This window comes from Papilio xuthus, unplaced genomic scaffold (genome assembly GCF_000836235.2).
Source record: "Papilio xuthus unplaced genomic scaffold, Pxut_1.1 DF826938.1, whole genome shotgun sequence".
In the NCBI taxonomy this organism is placed as follows: domain Eukaryota; kingdom Metazoa; phylum Arthropoda; class Insecta; order Lepidoptera; family Papilionidae; genus Papilio; species Papilio xuthus.
This window is the reverse complement of record NW_013531711.1, coordinates 2,412,227-2,425,708: the sequence shown is the minus strand read 5'-3', so window position 1 is coordinate 2,425,708 and position 13,482 is coordinate 2,412,227. Positions and strand designations below refer to the sequence as shown.

At 33.6% G+C, this 13,482-nt stretch overlaps 1 protein-coding gene across 2 annotated transcripts in view; it reads left to right on the top strand.

The window, feature by feature from the left end:
* Positions 1–13,225, top strand: part of LOC106121816 (G-protein coupled receptor moody) — a 32,371-nt gene extending 19,146 nt beyond the window's left edge. Inside the window, exons 2-9 of one of the 2 annotated variants that reach the window (XM_013317635.1) lie at positions 6,511–6,582; positions 7,976–8,116; positions 9,023–9,193; positions 10,835–10,962; positions 11,291–11,444; positions 11,857–12,080; positions 12,376–12,516; positions 13,009–13,225. In XM_013317635.1, the coding sequence (XP_013173089.1) occupies positions 6,521–6,582; positions 7,976–8,116; positions 9,023–9,193; positions 10,835–10,962; positions 11,291–11,444; positions 11,857–12,080; positions 12,376–12,516; positions 13,009–13,136 (1,149 nt within the window). In that variant the 5' untranslated portion in view covers positions 6,511–6,520 and the 3' untranslated portion in view covers positions 13,137–13,225. Of the gene's footprint in view, positions 1–6,510; positions 6,583–7,975; positions 8,117–9,022; positions 9,194–10,834; positions 10,963–11,290; positions 11,445–11,856; positions 12,081–12,375; positions 12,590–13,008 lie in introns of both variants that reach the window. The other variant, XM_013317637.1, reaches the window with a different exon arrangement.
* The last annotated feature ends 257 nt before the right edge of the window (positions 13,226–13,482 follow it).

Below are 13,482 nucleotides of genomic sequence, written 5' to 3'. Positions count from 1 at the left end.
AAAAAAAAATAACTAAGTAGAATTGCTAAAAAAATTGTTAATTGCTAGTTTAGATGTTGAAAAGTCTTATTGTAATCAAGTTGAGCGTAAAATCATTGCTACTCGTTGGAAACGATACTTTGCAATGGAAGATGGACATTTTGCGGATAACCACAAAGGTTTGATGGTAGTAGGTTAAGGTCTGATGAACTCAAGCTGAAAGTCAGGGTCTAATATTTACCTAGACATATTTACTTGGTTTAAAGAACCAATGAGTTTAATTATTGCCAGATAGAAATGTTTGAAAGAAATACAGAAACTCATTATAAAATATTATAAAAAGGTTAATATGTAAAGCTGGCTGTAAATAAATTATAAGCATCGAAAAACTTTTAGAGAAAGAAATATTGAGTTATGACACAGTCGTATGTTCGCCATATACGGACCCTTTGTGAAAAATAAAAAAGCAATACCAATGCATAGCAATTCTTACTCAATCACGGCATTAAGATGTCTTTCTAAACTTTATTTATTTCATAAATCAGTTTACAAAACTTTTATACTACAAATATCAAACAAGTTTCACAGACGAAATCTAATTTTGTGTAAACGAAAAAAAATCTTATAAAAAGAATACCTGAATGAAGTTATGACAATTGCTTTTGAAGAAAAATATTAGTTAACGTTTTTTTTTAATAATTTTGTCAAATAATATGCATTATAGAATAAAATGTACAGAGGGGAATGAACTCAATATTGGTTGAAGCGTGAACATTTAATAGGTTTGTCTGGCTCCTTTTATTGCGGAGGTTGAATAAACGAAGTCCTATGAACACAGAAGCAAAGATCCAAAACTATAAACAAGAAAAGGAAACTATTGGACTAGAACATTTAAAGTCTACTACAAAGGGAGAGATAAATTAGGGTTCCAACATTTTCTCGTTCTACGACATATTTGAACACGATCCTACCATTTTCTACTTTCATAATGATTTTATTCATATTGTGTTCTGGGATACGATATATTTTATGTTCTGGAAAAGAAACTGTTCTGGAATAATATTTAATATTTCAAAGCTGAAACCAATTTTTTTTTTATATTATTAGGTGGCAAACGAGCAAGCGGCCTGAATTCATGTTAGCAACGCAACCACCTCTCCTAGATCACCGCTATTGCGCCTACCTTTAATCGACGGAGGAGAGGACACACAGAAAGAGAATATTTCCCCTTTCTATGATTTTTTGTTTATTAAGTTTTACGTGAGTCCTAATTTTTGTTGTTCATTTTTCTTAGCTCTGTTAGCCTTCTAGTGAAACTCTACTGATTTAAATGTAACCAGAGATCAAATTTGTATAAAAATCTCATTCATCAATCACATAAAGGGTACTAACGGAAACGTGTTATTTCGTCTCCAAAGGTCAAATGAATGAACGTTTTGTAACTTATCTAAGATTGATATCAGAAAAGTTAAATTTTTATCCAAAGGATCCTTTAAGAAAAGTAGAGGAAAATAAAATTATGTCGTCATATTTCCTTATTGTATTATGAACCAATAGGATTATTTGATTCCATAAATAGTAAGATTATTATGTTTGTCTTGATGTATAATCTGCCTGAAGGAAAATTCATTCTTGTCGCTTTAATATTTAATGAGATTTAATTTAATAAAAGAAAAATCCAAGAACAATGCTCTGTACGGATTTTATTTACGCTGCAAATGTTTTTTTCTAGAAACTGCAATATTAGAGTTGGACTCCGGTTTTAATTTGAAAAGAAAGGTAGCACAGCACTAAATGAAATATTCAAAAGGTTATTCTTGGTAAAAATAGATTTGATAGTGAAGTACCAGAACCAGATAAAAGCTCTATTTAAAAAAAAATAGCAATTATTTTTTTCTGCATACTTTTGTTAATTTAAAATAATAAACTACTAATGATTTAACTTGTATTTAAAAGAAGATAAGACATTGTTGCTTTTTATCATGATTAATTTCGGTCGTCTGTCTTGAAGAGGATGTTAAATATCCGTGGGCGCTTCCTTTATTGAAGACAATGAGCGTCATCCACTTAACATTTGTCGTGTTAAATTAGTTAATTGTCAGTGCATCGTTCTCTGGAACTGGTTACATCTCTTCCTTGAGATTAAGTACTATGTCCTATTTTAAATTGTTTTAAATAACTATTAATGATATTTATAATTAAATCGCTAAGACTTTGGGTCCTTTAAAAAGCGAGCGTATCACCATCTCCAAAGGCCGGCAACGCATCTGCGGTTCCTCTGGTATTGCAAATGTCCTGGGGCGTCGATGAACATCTCGGTGTTCCCGTTGCTAATTTGCCCGCTTCTATTATAAAAAATGATTTAACATAAATCTTAGGACTCTCGCAAACATTTCTTAAGTATAAAAATTAATAAAAAATGATATATTTAATGACAAATGAAAGCAAATAAAAGTAAAAAAATAATCAGAATTTTATTGCGAGGAATAAAACTGATTAGTGTAGATTTTAGTCCATTTAATCTTATATATAAAATACTCGTGTCACAATTTTCGTTCCCATACTCCTCCGAAACGGCTTGACCGATTCTAATGAAATTTTGTGAGCATATTGAGTAGGTCTGAGAATCGGCCAACATCTATTTTTAATCCCGCGCGGACGGAGTCGCGGGCGACAGCTAGTATTTCTATAAATGCAAATATGACGTTGATATAAACATATTAATAAGACTAGTCGTCGAAGTTAGATGTTAGCTGTGTTTTGTTCACAATGGTCTACTGTGCCACATTACTGTGGTCCAATAATTAACCTTCGCATTCCCGCTGGAGCAACAATCTGCAGTAATTTACTCACTCTCAGATATTGTATAGGGACTATGAGAGTTCTCAGTATGCTTGCGTTCATCGTTCGGATTAAGCCAATTTGATGATTTATATATCAAAGTATTTAATACTAATAGACCATACTTTTAGGTTTCTTTTTGTTTGTGCTGTAAATTAACTTGTAAATATAACTGTGTGTTCGCACTGACCAAACATTCACAAAAACATCTCATGATGTCAGGTTTGTGAAAGAATAAGCGAGAGACACTTTCATTACTCTTTGTTTAATTTTTTACTCATAATTTTTTTTCTATATTAGAAACTAAACATATTTTTATTTCTAAACAAGCTATTTCGCCCGTGACTCTGGCCATGCGGAATTAAAAAAAAAAGTAGTAGCTTATTTTGTTCATCAAGACAATCTATACAACATTTCAAAGAGATCCCTTTAGTCGTTCTTTAGATACGCCATAACAAACTTCGATCCATCCATCCTTCTAAACTTTCACATTTATAATATTAATAAGATCTATATTATAAAAATACAACTATCAAATTAACCGTAACATTTTTACAATGTCATTAAAATATTAAATATTACCATACAACTAGATTTATTTTTAGGAAGATAAACCAAAGGTTATTGCCCTGATTAAAATGGTTCCTTCAATACTAAATAAAGGTACGTTCACAATAGTAGCATGAGGTCTAAAAATACAACTTCATTTATCTTCGTTAATGGCAATAATGATTTGGCGAAGTTCGTCGTCATTTGATCGCTCCTCAGAGAACAGGTGTATCAGACACTAAAAGGTTCATTATTTAACTTGGAGGTCTATTCAGAACGATTCCTTTTGAATGTGATAAAAAATGAAAATTTTGCTAAATCATTTACTAAAGATTATCGCAAGTGATGAATTTGACTAAAATGATTTCAATCGTTCTTAACATACGATGTAAAAATTTACTCAATCTTAACCTTTTCAAAGTTGAACTTGTATATTCTGTAGCACACGAAGTAATTTAATAATACGAAAACAAAACTTATAGGTGGATTTGTTTAAATATTTGTCCCATAAATGTACAGATTAAAATTACTTATTTACATCTTAAAAGTAACTTAACCATACTTAGAATCGAACTATATTATGTTATTGAAAATCTACAAGATTAATGAAACTGCATTTCTGATGTTATACCTAATTTAGATAGCGGATGTTAGTATTTTCTTTGCACACCGTACTAATTTGTGCGGCGAGCTCTAAATGCTCTAAATTGGCTCTTCAAACAATTGCTCAGTACAAGGCGCTCTCTCAAGTTAATTAGTAACCTTGTGCTTACATATCGTTACAACTGCAATCCAACTGAATCAAATACAACTTTGAAAATGTATGAACAAGTTATCGAATAACAATCTAACTTAATATAATCTAAGTTAAAATAAAAGACTATTCACATTTTGAACTTTCATCATCATCAGCTACAGGAGCCTACCCTTAATCAAGGGAGACTAGGCCATAGACGACCACGCTGGCCCAGTGCGGGTTGGTTGACTTCACACATATCTTTGAATTTCTTCTCAGATATGTGCAGGTTGCATCACGATGTTTTCCTTCATCGTAAGAACGTCTGATAAATGTACATATGTAAATCGGAGATCGAAAAACACATTGGTACATGGCGGGATTCGAACCCAGGACCTACAGATTGCAAGTCAAACCCCTGAGCCACCGACGCTCACACATTTTGTACATTACACATTTTTAATTTATATGAATATTAACGTTTACGACTTTTGATCTACAAATAGTGAAAAACAACGGTGAGGAAACCAATGATATTTACAACTAATATAATCCTTTGTTATTCACATTTTGATATAGAAATAAATGCTTATGTATGAAAAAAAAATTGAAAATTTTGTTCATCAAATAAGAAGTTCTTAGTTAAATCTTAACATACTTTGGTTTTACGCCAAAAAAATTAAAGTAGGACGACAAACTATAAAGATAAAATTCAACGAAGATTTAAAATTTAATTCAAAGTTCTTGCAGGATCAAGGGAGTTTGTTGCTCCGATAGAAAAAGTATTAGCCCAGTTGGCACTTGGGATTGTGTAAGGCATCTGTTTGTTAAATTCGGTCATTAATTGCTGGAGAATACTCGGCGGTGTCTTCGCTTAGAATTAATGAAAGTGCTTACTGTCCGAATCAGGCAATAAAATTTTGAAGAAACAAATAAAAGTCTAGAGAAAAAAATTGCCTTGGCAGCGAAGTTTAATTTGATGGAAAATTAATGTTAGATTACTTTGGTTCAATAAACTACTATTAACTGAATAGTGCGGTCATAAAAATATACATAAATTGGAAAATATGTTATTATAAGTCACGCTGATTAGTTGGGTTGTGGCCAAATATTTGAACCTTGCAGTATTGTCCTACGTAGATGCAATTAAAATATAACTTGGTAAAGGCATTCGTAGTTTTAAAAATTGTTTCCTTGTTGTATGTTTAGTGTACTTGTTTATAAGATTCTTTGTATAGATGTTTACGCTAGACATAAATGGATACATCCGATGGTAGAGTGTCATTCTTTTGTTGTTGATTGGTCGCGCTCGCTGACACATGACGGTGAAACTCCGGCTAACAATTGTACGCTTGGTCGACTGGACGTAGGAGTGGCTTTAAAATTGTCATGCTTCATAACGATTATTTAAAAAAGCGAAATTGCTGTAGCATTTAAAGGGTTATCTTTACCGCGCTGTAGATTTCTATATAAAAGTTACTATACTTTACAAGAATGTCGCATCGTTAATCGTATTTTTGGCATACAAAAAAGACAAAAATATAGCTCTTGAACTTGTGGTTGTTGGAAAGGTGAGATCATGCAATTGTAATTTGCTTCTCAAACTACAAATTAATGCGTGACAATAAAGACGTCATGAAAGGAGTTCCAAAGTACCTATTTTATAATTTACTAGCTGTCGCCCGCGACTCCGTCCGAGCGGGATTAAAAATAGCTGTTGGTCGATTCTCAGACTTACTCAATATGCTCAGAAAATTTAATGAGAATCGGTCAAGCCGTTTCGGAGGAGTATGGAAACGAAAATTGTGACACGAGAATTTTTTATATAAGATTGATTTACTAACTGTCGCCCGCGACAGCCTTGTTATTCTTCCAGATTATGCTCTACATCTGCGCTAAATTTAATCAAGATCCGTTTGAACCGCTTCGTGGATACCTTCAAACAAACATCCATCCATTTAAACATTTGCGTTTATAATATTAGTAAGATAACTTGATTGAAAAACGTGTAACTAAAGTCCTGCCTCTTAAGCTTAATTACGTTAATTAGCGTTTTGACATATGAACAAAGTATATGATTCATATATGACTCAGAATTGTCGTAATTTGACCGAAACGTCATTGAAAAGGTTGCAGTAAATTGCTCTTGTAACATTATATCTGGTTGAACAATGATTCTATTACTACTAAAGACGTCATCCTCCAAATTGTAGTGTAGTTGGTTTCAATATTACCGGATTTCCACTGCTAGAAAAAACATACAAAAACATATCGTTATTCCTTTCATTCTCTATAGAAAAACAAAGAAACAAATGTTTCTTTACAAAAAATACAATACAAATCTTTACAATACGTTTTTCTTACTTTATATCAATGTATTAAAACAAATATATTTTTGATTTCAGGTACTAGAAAATGGACATATTGAATATCACAGACGATGCGACCTCTAGTGTGCGGCCGAGTGAACTATCGAAGTAAGTTAGAAAATTCATTCTACAGGTATTAGGGAATTAACAATCTTAGAAAAAATACGTCCCCACTGAGGAGTTTAGAGCCTACTCTAAGTTAAGGGGTGACTAGGCGGCCTAGTCACCCCTTAACTTAGATTAGGCTATAAAAACTATGTAACTTGCATACTCTTAAAACATATTACCATTTAGTCAATTGTGAAAAATTAGCTTTCATCTTGAAGCAATATGTTAATTTTTGCTAGGCATTCGAAAACATTCTAGCTTTCTTTTTCTGAAGAGAAGTACGATGATTTTTTTTAATTCATCGTACACTTGTAAAGCTTCAAATGAATGTTCGCAATTTATCCGTGTAAAAACCTGCATTGTATCTCTTACAAAGGTTTTTTGCTATCGCGTTTTTTGTGCACCCGTTTATTCAGTTGGGTGGATGAGTGAATAAAATTTGTGAAACAAAAGATATCCTGTGTTCAAAAACGGAGTTTAATCCATTTACCATTCTCGAAAACAAAATATTATTTTTATACGCTTAAAGAAAAACCTAATCTTTGTAATCATGGTAAGAAAAATTCAGTACCACTATTTAACAGTGTTTAAAACATTGGAATAAAAAGGTGTGAACTAAAACATTTTCCCTTTGTAATTTTAGCATTGAATGTTGATTTCAATAGTAATATAATCCGATTTGTTGAGTCCTAGACTGTTAGGGCACTTAACCATTCGCACGCACAAAAGATTTCCGCTCCTATTTAAGCTCTATTGAAAAACAAAACAGCTGCACTTAATGTTTTATATTCAATAGTTCCTTTTGTGGTTCTTTACACAATATTCATTAATTTATATTTAAATATTTTGTTTTAAGAAATTCACATAATTTCCCTATGTTACATGGATTTGTTCAAGATATAAGTTTATTATGACAACTGCATTTATGAATATCTCTAATGATCAGTTTCAAAATAAGTTTTCACCTCCTTTAGGTGTCATGCGATTTATTCTTCTCTGGATTAAGGGAACGTACCCATACTACGTGACACGTTTAGGGGGGGGGGGAGTCAGCGGAGTCTTTAAAATACTACAGTCAGTCACAGGAACGGGGTGGATGGCTCAGATTTTTGTGAAGTAGTCGTAGTTATTCTTTTTCAAAATACATTATTCACTAGTAATTTAAGCATGCATGCAGTCTTAAAAAAACTTAGAAAAAATTAAAAAAGTAGGTCACGTAGTATGGGTATGTTCCCTTACATGGGATTACATTCAATCGGGTTTTTAGTTTTTTAATTAACATGTAGTGTTGTTTACTTATCTTTGGTTCCACGACTCCATTGATATTGACCCTTTGACATTTAGTTGTCTTGGATGTTTTTATCTAATGGAATTAATTATTTTATTATTCCAGGTTCTCTCCGGGTCTGTTGACGTTTGCCGCAGTGGTAACAGGATTTATTATGGTAATAGGATTATTCGGCAATCTACTGACCGTCGTCGCCCTCATTAAGTGCCCTAAAGTAAGAAATGTTGCCGCTGCCTTTATTATAAGGTATGAAACACAATATCATAACAATCACTTCTACGTTGATTTTCTATTGGAAATTAAAATAATATAGTTGCACTATTAAAAGTATATCTTTTTATTAAAATAATAGCGTCTATCAATGTCTTAACCCTGGGTTCCTGAGACTAAAATCCCTGCTTAAAATGTATTATTATCTCTGTTTTGTCAAAGATAATGACAGGGATGATGGTATGTTTTACACGGCGATTTTGGTGTCAGAAACCCACGGTTAATCACGCATTTTGTCAGATTTACAAAAAAGACAACCGTCAAATCTGCGCTCAATTTTTATTCTAAAATATCTCTATATTAATTTGTTTACAATGAGTCTCCTTGTCTTCAATTCCTTTAATTTATAAACAATAAAGTTAACATTTAGAAATATAAATTGTTAGAAACTGAGATTTCTCTAATTGCCCATTAAATTTCAATTAGCATAACATGGAATTCTATTAAAGGTACGACATAGTTTCTCTGGAAATTAATGTTTCAATTTCAATGTTATTATCACTTAAATGTTCTGCCATCGGCTTACAGCGCAGAATAACCCACCATTTGTAAACCTGTGCGATTTACCCGTCTTGATACTTGAATAAGTAAAGACAAAGGATCGTTGTCAAAATAATTTGGAATTAGATTTGTTTAAACTATATCAATTTACGAAATTAAATATTTAATACGACTCATATTGAACTGTGAACGTACATAATGTTTTTCTTTTTAACCCTGTGTTCGAATCTTATTTTTATGCTGTTTAAGTATACCAGAAATTTGAATTTTCTATTCAATATACCCATAACTATTTAAATTTAACGGGAAAGTACTTTTACATAATGGCTTCTGTATTGTAATAAAGCAAGCAAATTCAACTATATCATTTTTTTATTCCAGTCTTTGCATAGCGGACTTTTTATTCTGCGCGATGGTACTTCCGTTCGCCATATCCGGCTTCTGGACGCGGACGTGGTCGCACGGGGGTGCGTTGTGCAAGTTGGTGCCGTTCCTACGTTATGGCAACGTTGGCGTATCACTGTTGAGCATTGCACTCATCACTTTGAACAGGTAAACTGATATTCAGGTCCATAGATGGCGTTGCTTATTGCTATTATGATGGGCACGTTACTTATAACCAAATTTATGGTACCCATAATTGTATAATACTGTCACGCAAAACGGTCCTTGAATGTCCGTCAACTAAAAGCAAACGTATTCAAATAAATAATAACATATTATAAAGAATGTAAAGTCTTCAAAAAAATTGAGTCACACTTTACTCTTTAAATATTGTACATTTCCTTCAAAATAACTGTATCAAAATAGCGTCGCAAAAAGTATATCTTTGTTATATCATATTTCCCTTTTCTTTATTTCAATTGTCTCGTGAGACGTCTTCTATTCTTATACCACTTTACATATTAAACTATCTCGCAGAGAGCTGTGAAAATATTGAAATCTTTAGTTTATTCGTTGTATAAATCAAGAGAATTGGCTCATTCAATTTATTCAACAACGCAGGTAAAAACGTTATTCTTTTGTACGAAATCTAGTTTGTGAATTCAATTTTCACGGCTTTCATATCTCAATGAAATCTAGAATATTACTCTCACTCGCTAAATTGTATGTTTTCGACACTTTATAACATTGTGATAATAACTTTGTAAACTGAACTCAAAAGCGTTTTAAAAGAAATTAATTTGTATTGGATGGCAAAGCACATTCCTTATAACGGGTTATCCTACGCAGGTGAAAAAGGAAAATATTAAGGAGTTCAGGATCACCGCTGCGTATTTTTTGATAAGACTAACTTTCTTACCTTTCTCTTTACGTTATCAATTCTCTCTTACTTAAGCATCCCAGATAGACATGAGAAGAACATTTGTACGGTTATTTCTCTGAAAAAAAAATTAAATACATAACAGCATATGGACTGATATCAGACGGACAATGTCGCGCAGGAATATAGTTGTGGGTGGCTTAACATATCGTCTGACTATGATGTCATGTGTTTTAAATAATACCTTAACCTATCAAGATTACTACTACACACAATGCAGAAAACATATTGATATTAGAGAAACATATCTAATACAAGGATTTATATTATTTTTGATAGAATAGTTTTAGTCAATTCATTTTAACGAAAGTTCTTATTGAGCAGATATATATAGAAAATTTGTAATATATTAGTGATAAATAGTCTGTCATAGACAGCTTTCATTTTGTAGAAAATGTATACTAAAATATGGTAAATAAATGTGACGACGGTGAAGTACTCTTGCATTACTGTATTTGACGTTCAATTTTGCACGTTCGTTTAGAATAATCTCTTCAACAGTGGATATCATATAAAAACATATTGTCATTTCTTTCTTCTTCTCTGATAAGACAGAGATGACAACATTTTGTATATTTCTACAAGTACACACAAGTTTTTAGGCAGTTATTGTGTTCAAGCTTTGTTATAATTACTCACTCTCACTCTCCTTAAACCCAAAGTAGTCGTTTGAACGATTCTTAATCAGACGACGACGCGAAAACATTAACCTAGATTTTAAATGTATGTTTTTTCTGTAAATGGAACACCTTAAAATTAGGTGACTGTATTTCTGTGGAAACTCATAGTAACTTTTAATGCTGTGTGTGTGAGTGTATCATATGGTACAAATTGATGATACATAATAAGCCGTGTTATGTTGTTCGCAGGTATATAATGATAGCTCACCACAGCTGGTACGCGCGAGTATACAGGAAGCACAATATAGCGCTGATGATAGTCTTCTCTTGGATGTTCTCCTACGGCATGCAGATACCGACGCTGCTCGGGATATGGGGTAAATTAAACTATTTATTTATACTTCAGACTCGTAAAAATTCTTGAGAAATTGAATCTTCAATAATTTCATTTAACATAATATACAATTCTCTTGTTTCAATATTCATAACTATTGTAATTAACGCTTCATGAGTTATCATATATTTGAGACTTACGTATGGTAAACTTGTGTGTGTATTTCAAATGTGTGATTGTTAAAATATCAAAATAAAAGAATATCGATACAAAATTATAACAGTCCCACTTAAAGTACATCGAGTCTATCATAACACAAAACAAAACGTTATGCTGTAATTAGATACTGACGATTTTTTCTTCATCTTAAGGTAAATTCGACTACGATCCAGAACTAGGAACATGTTCAATAATGCCAGACGATCTTGGCCACTCGTCTAAGACGGCACTCTTCGTTATTGCGTTCATTGTACCCGCTTTGCTGATCTTCATCTGCTACGCTAGGATCTTCTGGGTCGTTCACAGGTACGATTAAATAGATTTATGTTATTAAAACAAACATAGCTAGATCTATTCCTCGCCTTTTGTTTTGCTTTTCGGTGAGATATTATGTATTTAATTTCTTATGTCTTTTCCCACATTAAACAAACCTAGACACGGTTTGTCTTCGTGATATGTGACTACTTATTTTATTAACTACGAGAGTTAGTTCTCCTTAATAAAACAGAATGAATTTATTCTCTTTATGTATTAATTAATTTATTCTCTACTTAGTAACCAAATCCTTAGTCTTTTCATCATGATGGGAGAAATCTCACTGTATGTTCATATTTATAAAAAAGAACAAGATTTGGAAGCTATAACCAATTTAGGTCATTATAATTTGGAAATAAAATCACACATACTTCTAATTCGTATATTGTAACCTATTTTCTAGTTCGGAGCAAAGAATGCGCGAACACCAGCGCTCACAGCACTCAGGGCCAGGCACTCTTAACAACACGGAGAAGAGATCAACGGTGAAGGATAACCGAGACAGCAAAGCACGTCGTAACGAGTGGCGCATCACTAAGATGGTACTCGCCATCTTCCTCTCCTTCCTAGTCTGCTACCTGCCCATCACTATCGCTAAAGTCGCTGATAGTCACGTACATTATCCCAGTAAGTTAAAACAATTAATAATTTGTACAGTTTCATTGGTATTGTAGATGTCCATGGTAGCCGATGACCTCGGTGTTCCTGCATATAAGTAGATAGCTTTACGATATTATTTCTTTATTTAATTATGTGTTACAAACGTGACAGTTTGGACAATTTGGATGGATTTGGACATAACAATTTTTTTTAGTGTACAAAATTTGACATTCTCTTCTCTCGTCTCGAAGCTATGATTACAGTAGACAGCTTCAAATTGAATTTTAGATTTTTAACGAGATTGACTGATTTTAAATTGCAGTATTCCACATCGCGGGCTACTTGTTGCTGTACGCGAGCGCGTGCGTCAACCCGATCATCTACGTGATAATGAACGCGCAGTACCGCGCGGCGTACGCGGCCGCGCTGTGCTGCCGGCTGCCGCTGCCCGGCCTCACCAGCGGTGCGTATCCCTCCTCGCCCGCATGCCGCCACCCGCACACCTCCGCCGTCGCATCCTACGTGCGCACATGAAGGTATCACATCACATCTCATCACATCGTCATATCACACATCACCAGCAGCTACTACTATCTGCTAATGTCATTTTAACACGTGGATTACAATTATTCTAATCTAACCTAACATAACCTAACACCTAATTACTATCTTTAAATGATTGCCTACCTATATCCTGGCGCACGTCTATCGCTTCTTTTACATCTACATAAACATTTATTTTCTACTACTTGTAGTAATACTCTTATACAGAATGTTATTTTTCTGCTGATAAATACATCGTCCATTTAAAAACTATTATATTCAATTCAATCCTTTACTATTCATGAAACGTCTAAGCATACCTATTTTAATTTTATGTCACAATATTCCCCTATGTATACATTATATGAAATAGTTATGTCTGCTAATATAACTAGTAACGCATTCGTTTTAGAGAAATGGAACGAGCGTCACGGGTACAGCTACAGCAATACACGAACGGCGCTCAGCCAAGTGTCGATAGGGGAGTCTCGGGCGGACCCTCGAGCTTCCGTGATGTCCACGGGCCCAGGGCCCAAGTAAGCCCTAGGCCACTACCCACCAGGGCCAAAGTGAACCCGCGGCCCTACGGGTCCGACACCGCGCAGACATCGCACAGCTTCGGACCTCGCACGGAAATTTCGACGCGTTCAACAAACGGGACACAGCAGAACATGACAAAAGGGACCAGGTTCAAAAAGGACCCCGGTCGGAAGGGAGGGAAGAATCGGTTATAGCGTCTTGTCGCTCACTACTGAGATGTTACCAAAGATTTGATTTTATAGACTACGGCAAAAAATATATTTTTAGCTTTTAATTAATTACAAACCTAATAAACGCCAAGGAATTTTATTAATATTTTTAAAATAAACCACATGAATTTGTTTTA